The 21,274-nt window shown below is 36.0% G+C and overlaps 1 protein-coding gene across 1 annotated transcript; it reads right to left on the bottom strand.

The window, feature by feature from the left end:
- Positions 1 to 835: 835 nt before the first annotated feature.
- On the bottom strand, positions 836 to 4,871 carry LOC140540764 (uncharacterized). Its single transcript, XM_072663190.1, has 5 exons — positions 4,538 to 4,871; positions 3,642 to 3,992; positions 2,483 to 2,599; positions 1,348 to 1,391; positions 836 to 1,263 (listed from the first exon to the last, which is right to left on the bottom strand). Exons 1-5 carry the CDS (start codon positions 4,869 to 4,871, stop codon positions 1,135 to 1,137), a joined length of 975 nt encoding a protein of 324 aa, XP_072519291.1. The 3' UTR covers positions 836 to 1,134.
- Positions 4,872 to 21,274: the final 16,403 nt, after the last annotated feature.

The raw sequence follows: 21,274 nt of genomic DNA, 5'->3' as shown, positions 1-21,274 counted from the left end.
TTGACCACCAGAGTCTTACTGTCATCATGTGTTTTATATTTACATTTACATTTGTGGCATTTAGCTGACACTCTTATCCAGAGCATCTTACAAGGTTACCTGTATTACAGAGGTGGGTCAGTGTAGTGTTAGGAGTCTTGACCAAGGACTCTTATTGGTGTAGCGCAGCATAGTCACCCAGACCAGGAATTGAACCCCAGTCTCCCACGTGGTGTGGTAGCTCAGTGGCAGGTAGTGGTGTTATCAGTTGTGCCACACTGTTTTACTGTATATAAAGTATTATGTGTTTATGTATATTTACATAACAATTTAGGTTAATTTCAATACTGCAAGTCTGTAGTGAAGAGTTATACTTGCCGCAGACCTAATTGAGTCAAATCATGCTCATAAAGATCCACAGCTTTAAAAGGATCTATAAAATGAGATGAAGTCATGAAGTTAGTATGAAGTAGAAGACCAAGAATAAACCAGCGCATTTCAAAAGCCCAAAATAAGAAACAGCTGAAGATCTAAAAAACTTGAAGCCATCACCCTAAAATAAGCAGTGTTTATTAGAAACTAAAATGTTTATTATTATAGAAACTAAATATATACCACTACACACTGTAATAGATAGCTGGGCTCTTGAGGTTGACGTCATTGGCTGGCGACAGTCACATGGTGTTTTTTTTTTTTCATGCGTTCGCCTCTGTAGCCACCAAGAGCCCCATTACCCCCTGCAAAAGTAAAGTGTGGATACTTATGGAAATCTAAACATATATATTAATTTATTTAAAATCAGAATTCAGTTCATTCAGACATTTCTGTTACTTTATTTGAAATAACAAAGTGGGATATAAAACAGATTATTATTTATTATATTTTGTTATAAAAAAAAAAGCTATATGTGAACTTTGTGAATATTTTAAAATACACCAATCACTTTTCAGTACACATACAGTACAATGTATATTGCAGATTATAAGGATATTACATGGGTGTATGCTTTTTTTTTTTAAAGAGGCAGTTAATCAGAATAGAAATGCACATGTATCTATCTTAAAAATATACAGTAGAATTATTAAGGATAAAGAGAGGTTGTAAAATGTTAAACTGTAGGTCATGGGCTTTTAGAGATTGCCTTTAGACAACTTCTCAGTCAGCGTTGGTGGCGCACTTCACTTCAGAATATAAGCTCAGTTGTGGCGGCTCTCTTCTTCCGCTTGTGGTTTCCCTCTTTGAGAAATGTAAAGCAGCATAGTTAAGCTCTGCAGCATTTTGGGCCTGCGGGAACAGACATTGAACATTAAACACCATAGGACTGTTAACGCACATCATGAGTTTGTGTATGTAGTGGCAGGACCGTACCTGATTGGCTCTCATCTGTGCCACATTACCTTGACGATGTCTCTCTAGTGAAAATAAGCACAATTTAAAGTCATAGGTTGGTAACAATATAACTAAAAAGTTACTCAGGCTTTAGTAGAGTTCAGTAACACTGAGATTAAAAACTGATTAAAAATAATAATAATAATAATAATAATAATAACTGAATAGCACAGTGATTTATCAGTCTACTCAGGCTTTAGCAGAGCTCAGTAATACTGAGAAACAGTTAGCACCAACATGTAAACTGTCAATGTAATATACCACATATTTGTATTCCAATGCATCTCAATCCTGGCTTCGGATAAACAGACTGTGTGTTTATATCTGTGAGATCTCAACCACCAAAAAACCACTACTGTCAGAAATGACATACCACTCAAACCACACATGATCTTTGGTGCCACAGTTATCATCATTCATATTTCAAAATTTCCAGAGTATACTGTATATTTATAGGAAGAATGATCTAAACTCTTTTGTATGAGTTGCTTTTGAACCACAATGACATTTGCTAAAGGAGGGAGGATGGGTGGGTGCTTTATATGGCGTGCCTGTATGTGTGGGGGATGCACAGTGGCACAGTATGTTTTTTCTGTCCACCATGTAATGAGCATTAAGTTAATTTAATTTCTATTTCCTGTAACTAACAAATATGCTAATAAGCTAGTAATAATAATTAATGGCGCTATCATTGGGGGATCATGGGTTCAATCCTTCCGGGGCTGAGAGTCCAAGAGAGAGCAATCACCCTTACCCTTACTGTCAGGGGATGTTTGATTTGATTGAGATTGGGTGTCTGCTCACTGATGCAGAAATGCACTTACTGTTGAAGCATGTTCAGGTATCCAATTATGTTGATAGCTGCTGCTGACTAGGTTTATGTGTCTCAGGGGAAGCATATGCTGGCCTTTACTCATCATGTCTTGTAGCATTGTGAGATGGGGGAGTCTTAGCTAGTGGGTGGGAACTGTCAATGACTAAACTGGGAAGTAAATTAGGAAAAGAACATTTCTAACTAAAGAAAAACTTGTACCAGTAATATGAGCTTGTTAGTTAAGTAGTTGAAGTTAATTCCTCCCAACATCACAAAATCTCAATGATCTGACTTACTTACCACCACAGTGACCACAGCTTTTCCTTTTACAGATCACAACGGCTTGAGCCGAGATCACAACTACACACATTCCCAAAGCAACTGCGAGGTAAATGATTGAGGAATTCACAGGCCGCACTGTTGGATGAATGTAATAAAAATAAAACACTGTAAGCATGTTGTTTTTTTACACATTTTACACAGGTATTTAACTTAAAGAGGCCTAACAGTGTATCTATGTTCTATCTATGAGTATTAATTTTCAATAATTTTCAATAACAACAAAATATGATTGGGACAAAACTATATAAATCAAATTTTTTAAACACTGTAAATTCTATATTCAAATGAAAATATAAATGTAACAAGAATGCTTACTTTAGATTAATAAACATATTTTATACATTTTATGTAATTACAAAAAAGCAACATTTAAAAATAAAGGTGCTTCAAAGGATTCTTTGAACAATGCCACAGAACCATTTTAGTTCATTTACAACCATTTTTGTAAAAAAAAATAAATGTGAAAAAAACTTCAACTTTACTAAATTGATGGGTCGTCATACCCTCATCTCCTGTATTTAAACAGTTCTTCATTCAACCAAACATAGTTATTCTATGGCCCTTTGTGGTACACTTAAATTACTTAAAAACCAGGTTTAATCAGCATCTGGCAAATGTATGTTGCTCTGAATTGTTCTGAACTGCTCTGTATGTGGTTGGTGTGGTGCAACAGATAACACCACTACCTGCCAGTGAGCTACCATACCATGTGGGAGACTGGGGTTCGAGGCCCGGCCTGAGTGACTGTGCTGTGCTACACCAATAAGAGCCCTTGGGCAACTTGATAAGAGCGTCAGCTAAATGCCGTAAATGTAAATGAATTAGAGCATCAGCCGAAGGAATGGAAATGGAAATGTCAGCAATGACAATGTTCAGTCAAAACTTGTATGTGTAAAATGTATCTTAGGTTGTACTCTGTGATGATGGACTGGAAAAAAAAACTTCTTACAGTACAAGCCCTTCAGATATATTTGATGGACCTGAAGGAAACCCGCCAAGGTCAATCATCAGACTATACAAAAACTCAGCCCTGTTATTTTTAGAGGTTTGTGGATATTGTTTGTTGTTTGGGAGGGAAATAGTTACATAGTCATAGTGAGCGGTCTGTAATGCTCACTCAGATCTACTGCTGTTCCGTTTCCAAAAAGGATCTTCCCACAGGTGCTCACAGCGCAGTAGTAAGTTCCAGCATCACTGTCGTTGAGGATGTTCTTGGAGAAGTTGTACACACAGCTGTGTGGAGAGGAGCTGGTCTCACACTGACGGCTGCTGCTGCTGTTGTGATCAGTGTAGATGATTTCAGGAAAGGATCGTCCTGCAGCAGATCTGAACCAGAGCACCCTGAGATCTTCTGAATGGATCTCAGAGAGGACTGTGCACTGCAGAGTCACCGACTCTCCTGGAGGAACCGATGCAGATGCTGGTGTTTGGAGTAGCGATAAATTATAAAAGTTCATATCTGGATCACCTGTTTAAAATAATACAAAGATTAGATGTTTTTGGACCTGTTCATGCCAATTCCAGTCACCTACCTCTGATTACTTTGTTAAAAAAATGTTTTGTATTGCTGTAAAAAGATGAAATGTATCCGTGTAGGTGAAATAAATGATAATTATTAGCTAATAAAAATGTTGTATGTGAACTTTGTGAATATTTTTAAATATACCAATCACTTCTCAGTACACATACAGTACAACATTTATTGTAGTTTATAATAATAATACATGGGTGTATGCTTTTAGAAGTGCCAGAATAGAAATGTACATATCTATCTTAAAAACATACCGTTGAACTATTAACATTAAATGTTAAACTGTAGAACATGGGCTTTTACATTAAAAAAAATACATATATTTTTACAGTGAAATAATTAGCTGAAAAGTCTCGAGATAGCATAGTAATATTCATAAAATATTCATAAAATAGTGAATGCATGTGACAAATGTGCAAGGTTGGTTTTCTATTGCTGTAAAAATATCTAAACCTAACCGTGTAGGTGAAATAAATAATTACCTGTCACAGCTAAGAAGCTCCCACTGAAGAATGTGATCACATTCACCAGAGATGATCCGCAGAAGTACATTCCTTCATCATCTTTAGTAGCACATGGGATAGTCAGAGAAATGGTTTTGTCCGTTCTCTCTAGTTTGAAGCCAGACTCTTGGAATGGTGGAAAAAGTATGGGATCTAACCGTGGTCCCGACAACCCTACCTGCTGAGGAGTGTGTCCCAATCTCTGCTTGTACCAAAGAAAAAGTTCACTGGACTTTTTTCCAATTGTGCACTGAAGAGTGACTGCTTCCCCAGGCTCAGCAAAGACAAATGATACCAGGTGGTGGAGATGCATCATTTGTACAGGATCTACAAGAACACTGTAGTGTTTATACCAATTTCCAAAATTCCAGCTTCATAAGAAAAGGAACATTTTTTTTTTTTTTTACACAAGTGTAAAACGGAGATACAAGGAATAAATACACAGTTAAAGCAAAAATAATAACAACAATAATAAGAATAATCATGTGTTTTAACTAATTTAATTCTATCAGCCAAATGTGCTACAAGGTTTTATTTGTTTTATACGATAAATATATTATAAACTTTTAAAACTTACTCATCTTGTAGAAACACAGAATAAGAATCCAGACTCGAAACACTAGAAACAGTGAAATCTTCAAATGTCCAAAGCAGCAGATATTTGAAGTCAGTTGGGCTCAAAGTATGTTCACCTCATTGGCTGACACATCACAGGTTTGGCCACCAGAAGTCAGTGCTGAAAAGAGTAGGTAAATGCAGCAGTGTTACCTCATAGATGCATCATTTAACTGAGAAATGCTTTTGCTTATGGTCCTCAAACCAGCCCATAACCAAAGCTTTTCTGTAATGCTATTTACAAATCTAAGCTCTTTAATGTCACACTTTTTAAAATTACTTATGAGTTTATATAAAATTGTGTCAAAAGTATTCAGTTTTTCTTCCTCCCTCAAAAATTCTAAAAATATAACATCTCATTACTCATTTCTCACCACGTTTAGACAAAATCTGAGGTAAAACATTAGCTATTAGTATAGGAAAGGTCAGAGTAAACACAATCAACATAAGATGAAAGGTCTAGTTTTTGATGTTTAACAAATACTTATATATGTATATAAGTATTATATATGTATAAATGAATTATTGGCCATTCATAAATACACTCATATAACTACAATTATAAAAAAGAAATAAAAAAACTGTTAAAGGTCATTTTGCAAAATGTAAACTTTTTATAAAACTTCTCTAAATATAAATAGAAAAATAAAATAATAAATCAATTCTATATGCCTAAATGTAAATAGCAAGACAACATTGTAAGATCTGAATATTTTATATTTTTAGTTTATACATATTCTGTATTTTCACTCATCTTTACACCTGTGTTAATGTGATAATATATGTTCATTGTAAAGCCAAAATAAGTCACTTAAATATGACATTTGCAAATTTTGCACACTGGGGATAAAAATACATAGCACATTTAAAGTAACATTATTTTTGCATAGATCATATTTAATAGATTTTTTTACTGTGTGTAAAAATAATCAGAAAACAGACACAGTATACCTACAGTAAGTTACACAACAGTTTAACATCATGATCTCGAATGTTTGTGAGTCTACACTTCAGTTTTTTACTCTCATAAATTAAAAAAATGTTTTACTAACAGCTTATTTAACACACCCTGTTTTCAGATTTGGGTTTAATGTCCAGATTCATAACACTTGGCAGTATCAGCACTACATCATGCATTTTTAGTGCCATGCTGTTTAATGCTATAGAATATTTATTCATGGCCTCAGTACCAGCCAATCAAAATCAGCATGTTCAAAAGATCACACATATTAATTACCAACACACAGCGCCTGCATCTGGAGAGTCCTATATTGCATGGCTGACTCAAGCCTTTTAGTGGCCCTAAGCACGATTGAATTGACTAAGTGGCATATTTATTATTGGCTGCCAAGAGATGACAACAATACCACCACCCCCCACCACCCACCTCCTAAACCATGTACATAGACCCACACCGCAGGTATTCACCCTTATAGCTACTTCCCTCTCACAGTCAATATCACTTTCATAGGCCCTAAAATAGAACCCTGTGGGACTGAATGCTAAATGGTTACAAGATACATTTATGATAGTTTCTATTTTAGAATCAATAACACAAGATTAAACCTGTGGTTCAGGGGGTTAAACAACACAATAGTAAAGTCCATAGGTGGCAGTATCTCCTTGATGCTGGTCAGACCTAACATGCCACCAAATAAGAATCCAGCTATGCTGCATGTTAAACTACCGCTGCAGAAAGAGCTGATTCTGACACTCAGTCAAATCTTTACACCATCTAACTCCAGTGCTGTGCTCATTCATTGTTTTCGATGAGAAGGTCAAGGTCAAGCACAGGCCTAGCTGGATGTGACTAACACTCACCACAGACAAAAACCCTACTAAAGCCAGCTCTATAGTTCTAAAAAACAAGTCTTCCTGCCCTGCTTACACTTCAGTTTGACGCATCCACTGGTCTGGTTCAGTTTGGGATAGGTGACAAATACTGAAAGCTGGACTGAACGCTATCCTGGGCCATTTACAGAAAACCTAGGCCACTATTTGTGACTGATTAGATACATCTAGTAAATTTTTCATTTACTGTAGTGAACTATATCTCAATGATGCTTTAGCATGTGTTGGAGATGTCAGTGGGAAATAAAAAGTGCTATATGATATAAAGAACTGCCATGGCTGGATAATACTAGGGTCTGTAAAAGCTGCAACATCGGAACACTAAGCTGTAATACTGAAATAGCTTCTATAATATCTATATATGGGCAGAGTTAGCTTCAGTTCTCACTGGGGCTCCTCCTCCACCACTATGTAATCACATTTACAAATCATCTCTCTCTCGCTCTCTTTTTCACCCTCCCTCTCTCTCGCTCTTCCCCTTCCCCCAAAGCAGTCAGGCAACACTTGACTTCAAAAATCAGAGCCCGTTGTCCAAGTTTAGGGGCTTATAGACACCTGAATATCTAGCATTTCTTCTAAAATCAAGGTTATCAATAGTGAGGTTGTTCCCCTTTGCTGCTGGAGCAGCTTCTACTCTTCTGGGGAGACTTGGATGATTGTTCGGATGAGCTCCATCACTCCAGAGAATGCAGATCCACTGCTCCACAGCCCAGTGCTGGAGGGCTTTATACCCTTTGCTCCTCAGTCTATTGGTAGGGATTTTAGGGATTTTAACACTTAATATTAAAGGTATAGCTGTAGTTTAAAGTCGCTGAAGTCCTCCGTGAGAAAGAGGAACTAGGTTTGGCTGTCTGTATTGATATTAATACATATTTTTAATTATTATGATGAGCTCATTCTTTTAAATATGCAAGGGGTGAGTGTGTACGTGCATTTGTGTGTGCATGTGTTCGATGTTTCTTGATTTGACGTGTCAGTGAACGTCTCTGCCTGTGGTGGTGTTTTAGCCGTTGGTGGTTTTCGCAGCTCTGAGTCCTCAACGCCTTGATCTTTTAGCCCCTGCATCACTGAAGGGTCGGGCTTCTGAGAAAAACAACCCAACACGTCAAAGTTTCCACAGGATGCTCAGCTATTTCTATTTATTTTTTTTTTGTTTTGTTTTTCAGACACGGCATGCGAACATACTCTGTACTGTAAAAAGGTTCAGTGCTGTCCAATGAAGAGGTACAAAAGCACAATGCTGATGGATTTGGGGAATGACAAACTTCAACGTCACTTCTCCTAGCAGACTGTAATCATGGCTGAATCTGAATAAGCACAGTCATATCACAGTCATATTTCGATTATGTAGCGAATATGAATGACTTTTTTCCTCGACCCTATCAGTGATATTTATATGTTATATTATTACATCCTTAATGTTCCTTAATCCTTAATCCTTAATGTTTATTATTAATGTTTACTATTATTATTATTATTATAAACCTTTATTTGTTGATCTCCACCTTACACTTTACACTTTACACTTTACAAGAAGTACAATAGATCTATTTAAAGTAAAGACTCATAACAGTCTGGTCTCCTGAAGTGTAAAACATAATAAATGTATCAGTGTAAATGGTAATGCACAGTGGTGGAATACTGCTGGAGGTTCTTACTCCTGACCCATGACCTTCATGTGTGTATATAGTGTGTATACAGAGTGTATGTGTATGTGTGTGGGTTCATGTTAATTCCTCTGTTCAGAGCACAGTGGTTCTTTACCTAAAGGCCGGCATGGGACGTGTCTAGCTGAAGGAAGAAGAAATTACTTACAAAGCAATTTAAAAAAAAAAAAGCTGATAATTTGAAAAGAGGCGTAATATCAGAAGATGTGTATGAGGTGGGGAAGCTGGTTTATTGATTGAGGGGTTTAAGATACAGTGATAAAAATGGAGTTTTCCAATAACCGATAACATAGCAGGAATTAAATTCTTGTGTTTTGTGCTAGTTATGGTGAAGTTTCCAGGAGTTCAGGGGGTGATGCTGAGGTGGGATGGGTCATTACCTGCTTTTATAGAAACATAATTTCCACATGTCCATAAAATCCTCAAAACAATAAAGCTTTGGGGATTTGTTTTGCTATGTTAACAAAACAAATGCAATAATGGATCAGATCTTTACTTTGAATTTGTTCTAACCAGAAGTCAACAGTGACTTCTGGTCAGAACAGTTTTGTTTTCTTAGCAGTTTAAGGGTCTCAGGTCTTTAAGATGGTGTGTAAGATTTCTATGCTCACAAGAGCAGAGGGTGCTATGGTGTGAGATCTTACAGTCTGCAGTTAAAAACCACAGCGACTGTCTTTCTGTGGCAGCCCAGAGGAAGTGTGAGAAATTGCTGCACTCATAATGCGAATGGAAAGTGAATGGAAACTCGGATAAACAGCCCTGTGCAGAAACTCTTAGACCATCTGATAAATATATGAATACATACATATATATATATATGGTCAATCAATACTTCATTAAAGTAAAGCTGTGCTGTAAGTGGCTGGAGTGCATAGAACAATTAACCTTCATTTAACTAGTTCACAAGATACACTATATGTCCCAAAGGTATGGACAAAGTGGACAAAAGTAATGGGACACCTGCAATTACAGATATAAGATTATCCAGAGATGGCTTTCTACTAGATTTGGGGGAAGATTTGCTTTGAGAGTTTGATTGCATTTATTGACTAGATCATTAATGAGGTCAGGATGTTGGATGATCACCACCCCATCTCACCCCCAACTCCCAAACTCTTCCCAAACGTATTAGATGGAGCACCATCCATTATTCCAGAGAACACGGTTCTTCCACTGCTCCCTAGCCCACGCCTGGCATTAGGCAGCATGGTGCCAAGAGGTTCATGTTTATCTGCTCCAGAGAGTCCTATTCTATTGGTAGTACTTCACTACCGAGACTAGACAAGCTGTGTGTGTGTGTGTGTGTGTGTGTGTGTGTGTGCATGTGTGTGGTTGAAGGCCTGTTGTCAGCAGAAATCACTACATAGAAGGGTTGGTACTTAGGGGAGGATTAGAGGAGGAGCATGTGGGCAGCAGCTGTTCCTCTTGTCTCCAGTGTGATCAGAGGAGGTAAGAGACAGGTCTGAGAACAGCTGATCAGATTTGGACTTATTGGCTGCTTAATTGATTCAGATCAGTTGATCAAGTCTTGCTGCACGCGTCCCCTTCATTCCCAGCTGCAAGTTCCAGACACCATTCCTCCAGATGTGCTGATGTGCTGGAGTGTGTGGAACTCAGATGCCCCCTAGTGGTGGAGTGCAACACTGCAGCTATTATTCTCCTCTTCTTGCTTATCGAAGGTGGTCTAAAGTTGCTTTCAGGTTAGAGGTTTATATACACTCTCATGCAAAAGTTTGGACACCCCTGGTCAAATGACATATGTTTTAGATTTACATCGTCTACAGAGAACAACTTCTCTACAGGTTTTAAAGCATAAGTACTGTTTATTTGCTTATTTTAACGCGAAACTAATTGCACAATAACTATGTTTGCCTTATTTTCTTTCTATAAAAGCATAGAAATTCTAAAACATGCAATGATTTCATATTTAAAATTGCCTCCTGTAGAGCACTTCAGAATTAAGAAATTTGCTGCTGTACATACATCCAGTTCAAGATAATGTCCCTACTTCTACATTTATTCAGCAAATTGGACATCGAGTGAGACAATGTGATATTAATTAAAATAATTTTAATTAGAAAGAGGACTGCAATCATTATTTTGTGTTGAGTTAAGTGGTTGGTTAAGTGTTTGGTGTGGCGCAACAGATAACATCACTACTTGCCACTGAGCTACCACACCATGTGGGAGACTGGGGTTCGATTTCCGGTCTGGGTGACTATGCTGCGCTACACCAATAAGAGTCCTTGAGCAAGACTCCTACCACTACACTGACCCTCCTCTGTAATACGAGTTACCTTGTAAGTCGCTCTGGACAAGAGCGTCAGCTAAATGCCATAAATGTAAATGTAAATGTTGAGGCATAAGGCATGTGGTTTCCAGCACCATGGAGAGCAACACATGTCTGTCTCAGCACCATGGAGAGAGGCAGAAAGCAGACCAACCTGGGACTAATATATAGATTAGTGGACAGATACTATAGGACTGGTGTACATGTACATGTTTAGACCACATCAATGCATCTGTTCCACTCTCCCTAGATGATTGACAGTCCTAGCTTTATATGTGGAGTTTTCACCTTACATTGTGTACTATATTGTCCAGGTTATCATCAGTTAAACATCTCAGTCCTTAATGTACATTACGACTTATTCAATTTGTTGTTTTTATGTACTTTTTTTAATATAAATTTGATGAAATTGCCTTGCATTTTTTTGTATATTTTTATTTTATTTTATTTTTTATTTGCTTTGCTATTGCTGTAAATTCAGATCAGTAACAGATGTTGACGTCTGAAATGAAGCTAGGTCAAGTTTGTTTTGGTAAACCATCAGGTCAAACAGTTAGAGCTGCGGCTGTAAATGTTAATGTAATTCAGAATGGCAGAAAAATAGTGCTCAGCAATAGAGCTCAGGTCAAAGCACACTTTAGACAGGTCGGCTGGTGTGAGCTTACATTGTGAAGCATTATTTAAGTATAGGTATATTTTACTGTTAAAATCTATGCTGAAGCCTATGTTTCATATTCCATGTTTAACTATTATGCCTTTTTATTGACAAAAATACAAAAATGTGTTTTATGTGTACTATATCTAAGATAATAGTACATGTATATTTCATATATATTAAGTATAGTATATATTTATGTAAAATCATTAAACCAAAATAGTACCTGGTGTAGCAAAACAACCCATCAAATAAATTGAGAAAAAATTGTAAATTGATCAACAGCTGCTTTTTTGAAGCCCTTTGCACTCAGTAAAATGCTAATATTAGAATAAATACAAATATGTCATGGTTGTCCATCACTGTGCTCATTAAAACATTTCCAAAGCTCTCCTCATGGGAGTCTAGCATTATTTATAGTTATCATTCAACAGATGGTTTGGTTGATGATGTGGAATCAGGTGAGCTGGTGATGGAATTGGACATATCCATGCTGCGCTGGCTGGGAGAGTCTAGGACAAATCTAGAACCAAGCTTTGTTCTTCAAACAAGCTCACAAGATCTTTACTACTCTCTTCAGAATGAGAAATTCTTATTATTTCTTCAATTTCTTCATCATAATTATGCTTCCCTGCACTTGTTCTAATGGGATCTGAAGGTTTTACAAGCTAAATGTATTGGTAAGATAAATAATATCAGAGTAAGAGGTGCATATACGGCACAGTAAGACAAACACAAAACTGCAACATCAAATTCAACATTTCTGGATTTTTATTTATTAAATTTGATTTTTTAAATGGGAGCAAGAAATATTATTGGAAATATTGCTTTAAATATAGTACAATTTCATTCTTTATGCTATGAAATATAGATGGATAGACAGGAAGACAGACCGAAGGCCGAATACATTTCCTATATGTACCAGCTGCGATGAACAGACCAACAGAAACCCTCCAAAATTCCACAATTATCTGCATTTAACTTACACTGAAAGATATGAATGCTATTTTTATAACTCATGTAAATGTACAGGGTTTTTGTTTGGATAGCGATATGAATCAAACATAAATGCAAATTTACAAGCACAAAAAATACAATAACAGGTTAGCAGCAGTGATCATTATTAGAAATACGGCAGTTCTAAAGGCAATGTTAGATTAAATTAAGCATTAACTTAGCCACAACTTTTCAGCCAATCTAAAAAAATTAACTAACTTCCATTAATATTAACATTCTATATTATATAATACTACATTATATATATTATATATTTATATTAACATTAATTATCAATTACTACTGTGGAAATTTAACCATAGTGACCACACACACCTAGACAATGAAAATCCAGTATTTGTTTAAATACACAGTAGTCAGCAGAAATGCTGTCTGACAATAAAGAGTTAAAGAGTTTATTTGTAGAACAGAAGGTAAAAAATGTCCAAAACATCTAGCGTTTAGAACGATGAGCATTAGCATGGGAGGTTCTCACTTGGGAATACACGAGTTCTTCAGGCTGCTCTTTCTTTCTTTCTCTCCCGGTTTTCTTGTCAACAATGCGAATGGGAGCGTAATTCAGATTGTCAGCATTATGATCCTGTGGGAAAGAACAGATCCTGATTTTTTAAAACTATGTTATATTGGTAGAATAAAATACATGTTTTTATAAAACAAAATTAAAGCTTGTTATATTATGTAATTAAGCCTGTTATATTTAAATATTCAAAACTCTCCAGCATGACATTGAAAATAAATATATAACCAAAGCAATACCCAGTAGTTACAGAGCCAGCAACCGCACGGTTATAAAGTTAAATCCCAGAGTTAGCCGGGTACTTCTGAGTGTAACTTTAAGCAAAACATTTATTACATATTTTTAATACTTAAAAAAATCGCAAAAAACTGCTCTGATTAAAAACAATCCCAAACTGAATCTCAGGTGATAGTGCTTTGCAAGTTTGGATGTAAACCATTGCATTGAAGAGTGGCAATCAAAACAGCAACTGCATAAGAAATACCTGGTTTGGAGGTCTCTCATTTACAGCAGCCTCCTGATGTTTCTCTGCAGATTAAAAAATCCAAATGAATTCTATGGTATTATAGTGGCTACTTTCTATTCATCATAATGAGCAATCTAATCCAAAAACAGGCAAATCCCAATAAACACTTACCCCCAGTCCTTCTCATCTTAAATATTACAATGGCTTGAACACAGATAACAACCAAACACACCCCCGAAAACACTCCAAGGGACAGTAGAGGAACGTCAGACTTTACTGTAAGACAAGAATTATTATACAAGTATTAGTAGTATTTTTTTCTTTTTTCAATTTCTATTTAATATAAATTAATGTTATTACTGATGACATAAACTAATATCACATATGAACAAACAAATACATTTGGTGTCTAATTAAAATAAAAATGTAAAAAGTCTCAAGCGGTTTTGGTGTGAAACGGTGTAATATTGAGAAACAGATGGGTCAGATTTATTTACAGAGATGGTAAATGGAGCTGGGGTAGTGATGTTGCCAATTCAAAAAATAATCTGAATAATCTGAAATTTTAAATTAGTTTTTTATAGAAACTTTTTTTTCCTAAAACTCCCTGCACGTACCCTTTCAATCTATATGTAGTGTATTTAAAATACAGCATTATGTTTAGTAGTTTTTAACTCTGGTGTGGATGTCTGGTCCAGTTCATCACCATTGTGATCCATTCTGACTGGGTAGGTTTCTCTAGAATGAAGCATTTCACACCATCTTAGCTAGATACAGTTTGTAAAATCGGTTTAATTGCCCTTAAAAAAAAAGACATCTTACTCAAGCACACTGTTGTTCCATTGCCAATGATGATCTTCCCACAGGTGCTCACAGCGCAGTAGTAAGTTCCAGCATCACTGTCGTTGAGGATGCTCTTGGAAAAGTTGTACACACAGCTGTGTGGAGAGGAGCTGGTCTCACACTGACGGCTGCTGCTGCTGTTGTGATCAGTGTAGATGATTTCAGGAAAGGATCGTCCTGCAGCAGATCTGAACCAGAGCACCCTGAGATCTTCTGGACTGACCTCAGAGAGGACTGTGCACTGCAGAGTCACCGACTCTCCTGAAGAAACTGATTCCAGTACTGGAGTTTGATCCACTGAGATCTTTATATCACCTGGTAATACAGACAGTGTAAAATCTGGATCACAGTAATATAGTTGAGCCTAATGTGTCTGATACTCGATTAAAACTCCAGTGTTGAAGCTTCTTGATTGTAATAAATGAATAATTACAGAATATATTTAGTATATTAGTATATATATATAAATGGAAGTGAAGTGATTACCTGTAACAGCTAGGAATGTACTGTTAGAAAATGTCAGTGTTTTCGCTTCCCCCGCTCCACAGAAGTACATCCCCTCATCCTTTTTACTAACATTTTCAATAGTGAGAGTGTTCCCAGCTTTGTTTATTTTAAATCTTGAATGGCTAAACTGGGATGACATTACTGCCTCTTTTGTTCCTAACTTTGATGCCACTTCCAGTGGTGAATGCTCCAGTCTTTGCTTGTACCACATTCTGACTTCTGTATTGGAGCTTTCTCCAGATGAGCAGCGGATAGTAGCCGGTTCACCAAATTTAACTGAGAGAAACAGTGGTTCAGAATTTCCTGCTGCTTGAGCAGAACCTGTTAAATAAATCAATAAAAGTCCAAATCAGCAAAAAAAAACAAACAAGTGAAATACGTAAAAACGTAAAAACAAAATTCATCAAAATCATCAATAATTACAAAAACGTAAGTATGGAACTTACACATTTGGTGAAGAAATAAGACCGTAATTACAGCTCGAGCCATCAAAGAAAAATCTATTGCTATAACTCAAAAGAAAATATTGTAAAGGAAGTAACTGACAAGACACACCAAGCTGTATTGGCTTGGAAGGTTGATATTCTGAACTTCATTGGCTGACAAACAAAATCACATGGTTCTTTCAGTCACCTTCACTTCCTACCTTGTTTGGCTTCTTCTGGGCTCTTTTAAACTCTGCGAGTGTTATTTTCAGTTGTATCAGTTCCTGGAACTAATGGAAAACTCACTTGTGTTTTTTTCAGTTAGTCTTATCTGATCTTTGTCTCTGCAGGTCTCTAAGAGGACACACTTTTCATGAAAGATTTAAACCCTGCTTGATTGTAGAAAAGGTAATACACACTTTCAGTAATAGAACCTACTTGATTTTCTAACATTAAACAAATCGCAGCTGTACTGTAATTCATATATGGATATTTCCAGAATAAATGTCCAGAATAAAGTCCAGAGGGACAATATTTGTTTTCTTATTGGAAATATTAAATCAAGCTTATTTACCTGAATCATATGACTTGTCTGTTTACATACTCCTTAGATTTTTACTAGGCTAGAGGTTATTTACAGTAACATAAAAAAACATATTTGATTATAGATCAAAGACCTATCAAAGACCTTCTAAATATTCTGATTTAAGAACAATCAGATATAATAGCAGCTAGCCTTAATAATACATATTTAAGACAGGAATTTTCTCATTCTAACCAGGGTAATGTTGTCTGTTGCTTTGTGAGACCACTGAACAGTGTCTTGTCTGGAGTCACATAATAATTTAAGTTAAACACAGAAGCAACATAAAACTAAATTGATAGAAAATATGATATTTAAAAATATTTTAAATATCAAAAAGTCTCGATATTTAAAATATGTCATATCATACAGATTTCCTTAACAGTTAGCTGCAACATTTTAACAAATACATTTCAGGCATTTTTCACAGTTAATGTACTTTATTTCTTCACAGTATGTACAAGTAAATAAACAGCTTTATTATGTGCATATACACAGCAAGTTCAAAAACAGCTCCATGCATCTATAATCAGTAATAATATCAGTAAAAAATATATTGATATACTTAAATATATATATATATATATATATATATATATATATATATATATATATATATATATATATATATAATTTAATACATTATTTTAATTATTCAAATCAAATTCAAATCTAATCAAATAAAAATTATAAAATGTTAATTATATTGCAACTCATTTCCACAGCACAGCACAGTTCCAGGTTAATTATTTTATTTAATGGATAAACATAAAAGTAGAACATTTCATGTCTCAAAGACAAATAATGATAATACCACCAGAGCAAATATTAACACTGTTTTGTTTAATGTATAAAGAGTATAAAAACTAAGTTTTTAAGGCACAAATCATATTACAGACATTACAAAGCAGAACAATGATACAGTATTTGCATAGCCAAGACAAGTCAAAGGCATTAAAATTCAATGTATTTTTTATTAAGACATATTTCACAACAAATCTTAATTTTTGGTTCTTCCTCTTACCTCTACTGCAATCAGTCAGATGATACATGTCTGGTGTCTGAATTATTCTTCTTTAATTGTGTACTACAGCTATAAAACCTATGTTGCTAACACATATAACTTAATAAACAACAGATAATGGCTTTTTATTTTGGCATTACTATGAAGTAAACCACTCTCCCTCTTGCTCCATGTCTCTGTACTGTATTCTATCAGGTTTTCAATTCAAATGTAAAATGTGTTTAGCAGTACATTTGAATGCTGTCTAAGAAACACCAGTCCTGTTCTCCACAGGTCTGAAGAGTGACCACAGCTTTCGTTTAAATGAATAATGTGACCATTCTAATCTGATTCTCACACATTTCCAACATTTCCATAAAAGGTGATATCAGACCATATCAGACACCATCTAAGCTAATGAGAGCGTTGGTCATGTGTGAAAGATTGTAGAGACAACACACTCGAAAACTGTGTTCTCACACCTTCCTTCAGAGAACTGAAACCTTCAAAACCAAACATTCAGGCCTACAGTTTTAAGCTCAAATGGTATCTAGACAAAGTGAAGCACATTAACATACAGGTCCTGGAAATGACTTACAGATAAAGATGCTTTATATGATGGTTCTGTGAGCGATGCCTTACAACAAACAAGTTTGTCTCCATGAAGGACCATGTTTGGAAAAGAGATATGTGAGTGACCAAAATGTTTAAAATCTATAAAGAACCTTCACTGGATATAAAGTTTCTTTGCTGATTTAAAGGTTCTTTAGCGAACCAAAGTTGTTTTGTTTATGGTCAGAACTCCAGAACTTCAAAGCATTCCCGTCAAATCCAACTTGCCAGTCAAGTTAATTCAGAAAAAAGGAACATGAATGCCAATACTGGTGAAAATATTTGCAAATGTGCAGAGTCTTATAACTTCCATTAGCGAGTTAGATTAGCATCATTAATGGTGAAGTAGCTCACTTCAGAGTACACACTGTCTCCAGAGCGTCTTTTCTTCATTCTCAGTTTTTTGGCAGCGTAAATCCGCTCCACAGCAGTCTGGGAACAAAAGAAGAAACAAAAGATTAGAGATTAGATAATTATTTCTACATTTAAATAAATCATAACTCATCAAATGTAAGAGAACAGAAATGCAACCTGACTGACCATATTCTCATCCAGGGGATCTTGCTCAGGTCTCACTACAATGGAAAAAATTTCAGTCAGAGATTCTTTTATTTCACATCCATATGATAAGCCATCAATGTCGTCTGTTTTGTCTGCTGCAACTGAGCTTCAGAACGTTTAGTATTTTAATAGTTTATAAAGTTTAACATCCTAAAAGTCATTACTTACAAAAGAGCATCAAAAACGCTACACTTACCTCTGCAGTTTAAAACTGCTAGGCCAAAGATTGCAACCACACAAATTCCCAAAGCTGCTCCGAAATAGAACACAATGGGATCCACAGGCTCCTCTGAAAGACAACAATAGTCAATGTACTTTATACATTACGGTAAAAGACCTTTCAACCAACTCTCAAATCATGGTATTTGACCATTGTATCTCTTACAAACCTCAGATTTAACTCAATTAACAAAATAAAACATGAATGTATGGGAAAAATAATGTTTTTCACAGCTTTAGTTTAATATAAGAGACCATAGATGAAAGCTTTTTTGAACTTATGATCAAATACAAAATACTGTTGAAGCACAAATTCAATAATGTACAGTAATGAATAACTTTTATGTAACTATTTCTGCATATTTAGATAATCAAAACATTATTTTTTTTTATTTATTAGAAATTTAGAAATTTTATTTAATTTTTTTTGATAGATTTTTATTAGCATTTAATTCCAACCCATCTTCTATTTACATACTTAGTATCTGAAGCACAACACAAAACTGTAAACTGTAAATGTAAAACACAAAAATTTGGCTTACTCAATCTGACTGCTGTTCCATTCCCAATGATGATCTTCGCACAGCTGGACACAGCGCAGTAGTAAGTTCCAGTATCTTCACTGTTGTTGATGTTCTTGGTGAAGTTGAACACACAGCCGTCTTTAGAAGAGCTGATCTCACACTGTCGGCTGCTGTTGTGATGAGTGTAGATGATCTCAGGAAAGGATCGTCCTGCAGCAGATCTGAACCAGAGCACTCCACGTTCAGCTGCTTGGTTCTCAGGGTGGACCGTGCACTGCAGAGTCACATTATCTCCTGGAGGAACCGACGCTAATTTTGGAGTTTGTATAACTGAGATGCTTGACTGAGGATGACCTGGTCAATAAAATAATAGTGTATAAGTATAATCAAGAAAAACTGAGATGCTCCAAATATATTTTTACTTTCTATGTCACAGGAGTGAAGAGCTCACACAGGTTTGATTATTATTGCAGTTTTATATTATAAATGTATAAATGTATAAATGTATCATGAGTTTATCTATCAACACAAGTCAAAACATCAGTTCTGTTACCTGTCACAGCTACAAATGTGCCGTTAAAAAACTTAAGCGTGTTCCCGTCGCCTTTTCCACAGAAGTACATCCCTTCATGATCTTTAGTAGCTCCTTTAATAGTCAGAGAAAAGTCTTTCTTATCTATTTTGAATCCTTTCTGAAAAATCGAATTCAAAAAAGGCTCTTGGTTGTTGCTGGTTAACTGTGTTGCCACTTCTTGAGGCTCCTGTCCCGCTCTCTGCTTGTACCAAACCCAAACCTTAGAGGCTTTTTCAGGCTTTTCTTTACAGTGAAGAGTTACATTTTCACCAGACTCAACTGAGATAAACGTCCGCTCATTAAGGTCTGTGGTTCGAGCAGGATCTGCAAGATAAAAGGAGTTCAGAGCTCAGCTGATAAAGAAAACAGTGGCTGATATTTCAGCAACACAGTTCACAATTTGTTTGTATGAAGAGCAAATGAACTTACATATTACATAGAGAAATAAAATGAGAACCAACATCGTGTTCGTCGTCATAAAAGCAGCAGCTCTTCTTTGATGCAAACTGGAAAGGAAGCAATTAGCAAGAGCATCAAACTGTATCAGCTGGCTGGGCTCAGGAGATCGAGTTCATTGGCTGGTGAAAGTCACATCAGACCTCCCCAAACCTCCTTTTAAACCTATTTGGGCATCATTGTAGCACTAACCCACAGAAACACCAGGTTCAGACTAAGGCAGTAGATAAATGAATGGCAGAGAGGCCTATATGGCCTGTAATTTACCTTATTTCAATTTTGCAATGAAGACTGGGCTCAAATTCCTATACGTTAATGTGAATAGCTAATGTCAAACATGTTGGTTTTAAATGAAGCTTTTGCTGATGAAGATCATTCAGTAGGTTGTCACAACTGCCTCAACAACATGACAAATATAAGGTGCATAAGTGGCAAATTAAATTTAATAAAAAAACAAAACATCTCAGAGGTAACAGGTTAAAAAATAAGCTATAAAAACATAAAAAACTAAAAGCAAAAATACCCAAAATAAAACAGTCCCAAAAACCCCAAAAAATCTTCGATGCAGAAGAAAAAGAGCTAAAGAGAAGCCCACCACAAGCAAACTACACCAGTGTAAATAGTGCTTCTGATTAGGCCTTCAATCTCACCCACCACAACCTTGCCAGACATTGCACAGGCTCATCACAGGCCCCTCTTAAAAAATAGAAACAAAGAAATTGAATAGGTACAACATTCAATATTCAATAATGGTTCTTTTTTATTCTTATTAATATCTCAAGATTAACTATTATCATATAAAGTCTCTGTTTTACATAGAATATGATTAATAAGCACAACTGAAGTCCATAGTGACCATACAGTCTTGACACTGAAAATCCATTCATTTCAAACATACAGTAGCAAGCAGAATTTCTCCCTGACAACAAATAAGGCATTAAAGACGTCATTTGCATAACAGCAGGTGCTCATAAAAAAATGTCCCAGAACTTCAGTTACTAAGGTTTTAAATGATGATCATTAGCATGGGAGGAAGAAAGAAATAAAGGTAAGGGTGCACATATCTGTCACTGTACTCTGTACTGCAAAATGTGCCCTCTGCATTTAACCCATCTGTGGTAGTGAACACACACACACGTGAACCAGGTGCAGTGAGTACACACACACCCAGAGCGGTGGGCAGCCAACTCCAGCATCCAGGGAGCAGAGAGGGTAAAAGGCCTTGCTCAAGGGCCCAACAGTGGCAGCTTCCCGAGCCCAGGAATCGAACCCACAACCCTGTTATCAACAGTCCAGCGCGCTAACCGCTGAGCCACCACTACACCAAAAAT

This window comes from Salminus brasiliensis, chromosome 19 (assembly GCF_030463535.1).
Source record: "Salminus brasiliensis chromosome 19, fSalBra1.hap2, whole genome shotgun sequence".
Classification (NCBI taxonomy): Eukaryota; Metazoa; Chordata; class Actinopteri; order Characiformes; family Bryconidae; genus Salminus; species Salminus brasiliensis.
This window is presented reverse-complemented; position numbering and strand designations above follow the sequence as displayed.